At 35.9% G+C, this 4840-nt stretch overlaps 1 protein-coding gene across 1 annotated transcript; it reads right to left on the reverse strand.

Annotated features, from left to right (window-relative positions):
* Window positions 1-216: 216 nt before the first annotated feature.
* LOC110712021 (glucose-1-phosphate adenylyltransferase small subunit, chloroplastic/amyloplastic-like) lies at window positions 217-4496 on the reverse strand. The gene is made up of 9 exons (XM_021890450.1): window positions 4133-4496; window positions 2702-2998; window positions 2305-2574; window positions 2028-2207; window positions 1853-1956; window positions 1630-1741; window positions 1343-1441; window positions 1021-1140; window positions 217-671 (listed from the first exon to the last, which is right to left on the reverse strand). The coding sequence occupies exons 1-9, from the start codon at window positions 4364-4366 to the stop codon at window positions 555-557; spliced, it is 1533 nt and encodes a 510-aa protein (XP_021746142.1). The 5' UTR covers window positions 4367-4496; the 3' UTR covers window positions 217-554.
* Window positions 4497-4840: the final 344 nt, after the last annotated feature.

Consider the following 4840-nt stretch of genomic DNA (forward strand, 5'->3'; position numbering starts at 1 on the left):
CAACACGGTTTCTCACTCCCAAGGTACGTGTAGTTGATTGATTTGACTTTGTGATGTCAAGGTTACAAAATGAAAACCCCATAAACTACGCGGAGTCTTGCTTGACATACAACAATCATATAGTTGGTGAGCTTAGTTATCAAAAATAGTCGGGCATATAAGAAGGTTGCGTCTCATGTTCCATGGTTAGCATTAGGAATGACTCAAGACAAAGTATACTTACTAGTATGGGACAATATCAGCCACTATTTAGATCTGAAATACTGAAACTAGTGAACAGGGTTGGATTATTATCTTCTTTTTTTTTTTTTTTTTTTTTTTCTCTAACCCAAGATATTTATTATGGTATGGCATTAAACAAAATTTTGTGCCTACAGAAGCCAAAATGTCTCTACAATACCATTTCTCATATCCTCTCGTCCAATTTATAGCACTACCGCTGCCCATCGGCACAAAGATCATAATATTTACATACTCAAAGATTGAAGCAAGAGGTAGGAGAGGCCTTGCAGTGGGATACTTAGAGGTACTTTTGCTTGGTATATGCACCATTTTTAGATTACTGTTCCACTCGGAATCAAGGCATCCTTGATTACTGTGACAATACCACTCTTGATGAAATATCCGTCTGTTTCTCTTGCTGCTTCTTGTACATTGTCACTGTTAATAATCTGCAATAACAGGAAGGTCGAATTAACTCCAACTTTTGACAGATATTTCATATTAGTGCCAAATGACAAATGTAAAAGAATGGTGACCTAGGATGCAAAATAAAAGAATAGCTTCTTAGACTATTAAAAATTATACTATATTTGGCATAACTTTGTTCTATATTGTCAAATATGGACAATTTGGCATCATAAAGTTTAAAATGTTTGGATGTAATCTTAGTTGTATAGCTTGATCTCTCAGTTGTGTAAAATTAGAAGTTAAAATCTGTAAGATACGTGCAAGCTAAAATGTAATGTAATCAAACACATGTACAGATGTACAAATGAGAGTTTTTACTGAGCTTCTAACCTTAACATTGTCTCCAATCCGCGCATTCTTGTCAATAATAGCTCTTTTTATATGGGTATTCTGCCCAATGCCAATAGGTACACTACCCTTACCAGCTAGGAGTTTCCTATCAGCATCAGTCTGCATCATTAAATAACATTAACAAACCACTGAAAGTGTGATAAAAGCAGAGCAACTAGCTTGAACCATTTGCTGAGTTAAGTTTGGTCCATATCCAAACAACAAAATACTAAATATTATTTTCAATTAGTATGGAGTACAACTTTTGCTACCAAAAATACTAAGGCCAGCGGCCCAGAGTCATGAGCATCTGTACACATACCTCATAATAATCAGCACCCATTAGCAGCGTATCCTCAATAATTGCACCTTCCGAAATGCAAGATCGAAGACCAATAACAGAATGATGAATCTTGCAGTTCTGTAGAGGAAGAAATTCAATTTAGGATAAAAACACAAGTTCCATTTAGAAAGTATTAAGCATATCTACAAGTGTAGTATACATTAGGGAAAAAAAAAACATCACAAGCGGCAACAGTAAGAAGCTAGTAAGTATTGAACACAATGTTTATTGCAACACAGTTTCCTTGGTGCTTGCGAAATTCTTACCTTAATCACACAGCCTTCACCAATGACACTGTCAGTGATATCGGCGTCAAGCATCTTTGAAGGAGGCAAATACCGAGGTTGTGTATAAATTGGAGATGAACGATCATAGAAGCTTCAGAAAGAACCACAACATGATTGGTGCTTCAGAATAGAGCATAAATCATACAAAATCACAGTAGTAAAATTGATAAAGCATCACATATGCTCCATGCATTATGATTACCTGAAATCAGGCACCGGCTTTTTGGTGATACCCAAGTTGGCATTGTAAAAGGCCTCGATTGTACCAATATCTTCCCAGTAACCATCGTACAAGTAAGCTTGAACCTATACAGTATAAGCAAAAGGTGAGCAGAAGAAACCACACTGAAAACATATGAGAGAGAAGCGAAACATACTCTTAGCCCTATGGAAGTCGCGCCTGGGATAACTTCACTTCCAAAATCATTAGCATCAGGAAATTTATCACGAAGCAAGTTTAGCATCACATCTTTGCTGATAACATAAATACCCATGCTAGCTATGAATGGCAATTCTTTTGCCCTTTCATCATCTAGACCCAGGATTGTGGTATCAACCTACAGGTGATCAGAGACAGAGTGGCTAGAGAATTCTTTCAGAGGTATAAAAGGTAATCAGCATTGTAAATAATCATTTTGTTTCTATGAATTCTACCTTCATAGCTTGCAATTGTTCTCCTTTCGGTTTCTCAGCAAACTCTATTATTCTTCCTTCTTCGTCAATTTTCATCAATCCAAATGCAGTAGCACGCTTTTCATCCATCGGCAGTGCAGCAACAGTAATGTCTGCATCAGTCTCTCTGTGAGCTTGGATAAATCTTTCATAATCCATTCGATACAAATGGTCACCAGCTAGAATCAAGAACTCCAGAACATTGTGCTCTTCGAATAGCCACAAGTATTGCCTAACAGCATCAGCTGTACCCTGCAATCATAACATTATAGATTGTTGATTCACAGAAGAACATGGAATCAAATAACTAAGCATTTTGGCATATAAACAAGATATGGTAGGGACAAAGAAGCTAGGAAGATCATAATCACTAGCACACCTGAAACCAGTTTGGATTTTCTGGACTTTGCTGAGCAGCAAGAACTTCTACAAACCCTTCATTCTTGTAGCCTCCCATATTACTAGCATATGCCCGGGAAAGATGACGGTTGAGAGATGCAGAATTGAATTGGGTAAGAACATATATTTTGGAAATGTTACTGTTCAAACAGTTGCTCACTGGGATGTCAATTAGCCTATAATTAGCACCAAGGGGCACTGCAGGCTTTGCTCTCTTCTTCGTAAGCGGGTAGAGACGTGTGCCAGCACCACCTCCAAGTATAATACCAAGAACACTCTGCATCACAATTTACATAAAATATTAATTCATAATCCAATGCAGTACAAACTTTCTTATTCATACACACATTCAACTGATGAGGTTGTTCTATGAATACATTCACCACAAATAACGCCTCAAGATTCAAAAGATCCTCTGGTTACAAGCATCAACATCCAAAACATTTCGAGATTCAATCAATTATCTAGCCTACGCTACTTTAAATTTTTGTGCATAGGCTCTAATATGACGGAATTTAAACCCACGTAATGAAATTGGCCCCACGTTTTCAGCAACTAAACTAGCTAACATCCACTGATCCATCTCTAGCCTTTGTGGCCCTTACACGCAAAAAGGAAAACCTTTGATCAGGGGACAAGGGCCAGAAAACTTTACATTATTCTCACTTTTGTATATGAATTGAATTGAAGTAATACTTCTTACCCAAAAAAACACTCCAAATTGTATTCCAATAGCCCAAGTGGTTGCCTAAATTAGCGATAATTAAAGGCGAATATAGAGTAAAATATTACTCCTACAGCCTACAAACCTCCAAAGAAAGAATAGCCTGTTAAGTATGCTTTCCTTTACTTCCATTTCTAAAGATTAAAAATTTAATTTTTTTTTAAAAAAGAAAATGATACATACAACCCTTACGGATTATGCATTGTCAAAGGTACATTAACCCGTGATTTTGTCATACATTCTTAAATTAATTCGGACATAAAATATAATGTATCCATACCCAAAATAACACTTTTCGAGCACCAAAATAATGCACCGGAGAAGATGCATTGGGATTCAACAACAATTAAAATCTATTTCAAACATTCAAATATATGAGAGAATCAAGATAACACTTGCCGTAACAAATTGGTAATCTCAAATTTTAATTTTTTTTTCTTCTTCTCAATTTTCAATTTACATTATCACATAATAAATTATTTTCCCAAATTAGAATATTATTATTTGATCCATTTTCTAATTTTGAATTTTATTGTAGATATCGTCCTATCACATTTTTATCAATAAACTACTAATTAAAAAGCAGGAATTCGAAATTGTTGGTTCAATTTAACAATTTAGAAATAAAATCAAACGAACAAATCAAAAACAATGTTACAAAAATCAAAATCAATCAAAAAAACTCACGCGGCTAGCTTCAGGATCAAGACAAGTCTGCGAATTCTGAGAATCAGAAACAGCCTTAGGAGAGGCAACAATTGGAGCTCGTTTAGCGTCGTAAGAGAATCGGCAATGGCGACGAGACGACGACGAAAGCGTCGGTAAAAACTTATCGCCGGAAACAGAGGAAGACGACGAAAATGCAAGATGGGTAGTTTTGGATGGAACAGTTATCGCCCCAATGAGCGCCATAGCCGCCATTGTTGTTGGGTGAGGTGCTAAAAATGGGTGTCAGCACAGAGAGAGTGAGTGGTAGTAGGGGTAGAGAGAGAAACTAGAGAGAGAAAGAAAGAGAGAGATTTGGAAATGTGGGATTTCGACCGTTCAAAGTATATATAAATAAAATAAAATAAAATAAATTTGGTTATCTTTGATTATTATTTGCCCTTTGATTTTCATGAATATTACGATGATAATTGTATTTTTTTGGAGTTTTGGGTCTTGGTATTTGTGATTTTTGATTGGGTATGGACGTATGGTATATGACTAATATCATCCTCGTGTTTGCACCGGATCTTGTCTATTATTCCTTTTATGGAAGTACTCGAGTTACATAGGATTTGTTATCTTCGCCTTATTTTATAAACTTTAGATAAGGTATTTATCTTGGTAAAAGCTAACGAACATTCTGAGGGTGATGGGTAAGATGTCTAAAAGTAGAAATATTAAAATACA

The sequence above is a fragment of the Chenopodium quinoa genome, unplaced genomic scaffold, assembly GCF_001683475.1.
Source record: "Chenopodium quinoa cultivar QQ74 unplaced genomic scaffold, ASM168347v1, whole genome shotgun sequence".
In the NCBI taxonomy this organism is placed as follows: Eukaryota; Viridiplantae; Streptophyta; class Magnoliopsida; order Caryophyllales; family Amaranthaceae; genus Chenopodium; species Chenopodium quinoa.

What these genes read in the sequence shown, in the direction of transcription:
- LOC110712021 (XM_021890450.1), bottom strand. Translation starts at nt 4,366, where the DNA reads ATGGCGGCTATGGCGCTCATTGGGGCGATAACTGTTCCATCCAAAACT. An exon ending in AAGCCGGTGCCTGATTTCAG is followed by an intron (nt 1,742 to 1,852) that starts GTAATCATAATG and finishes TTCTTTCTGAAG; the next exon opens with CTTCTATGATCGTTCATCTC. An exon ending in TGGGTGCTGATTATTATGAG is followed by an intron (nt 1,141 to 1,342) that starts GTATGTGTACAG and finishes TTAATGATGCAG; the next exon opens with ACTGATGCTGATAGGAAACT.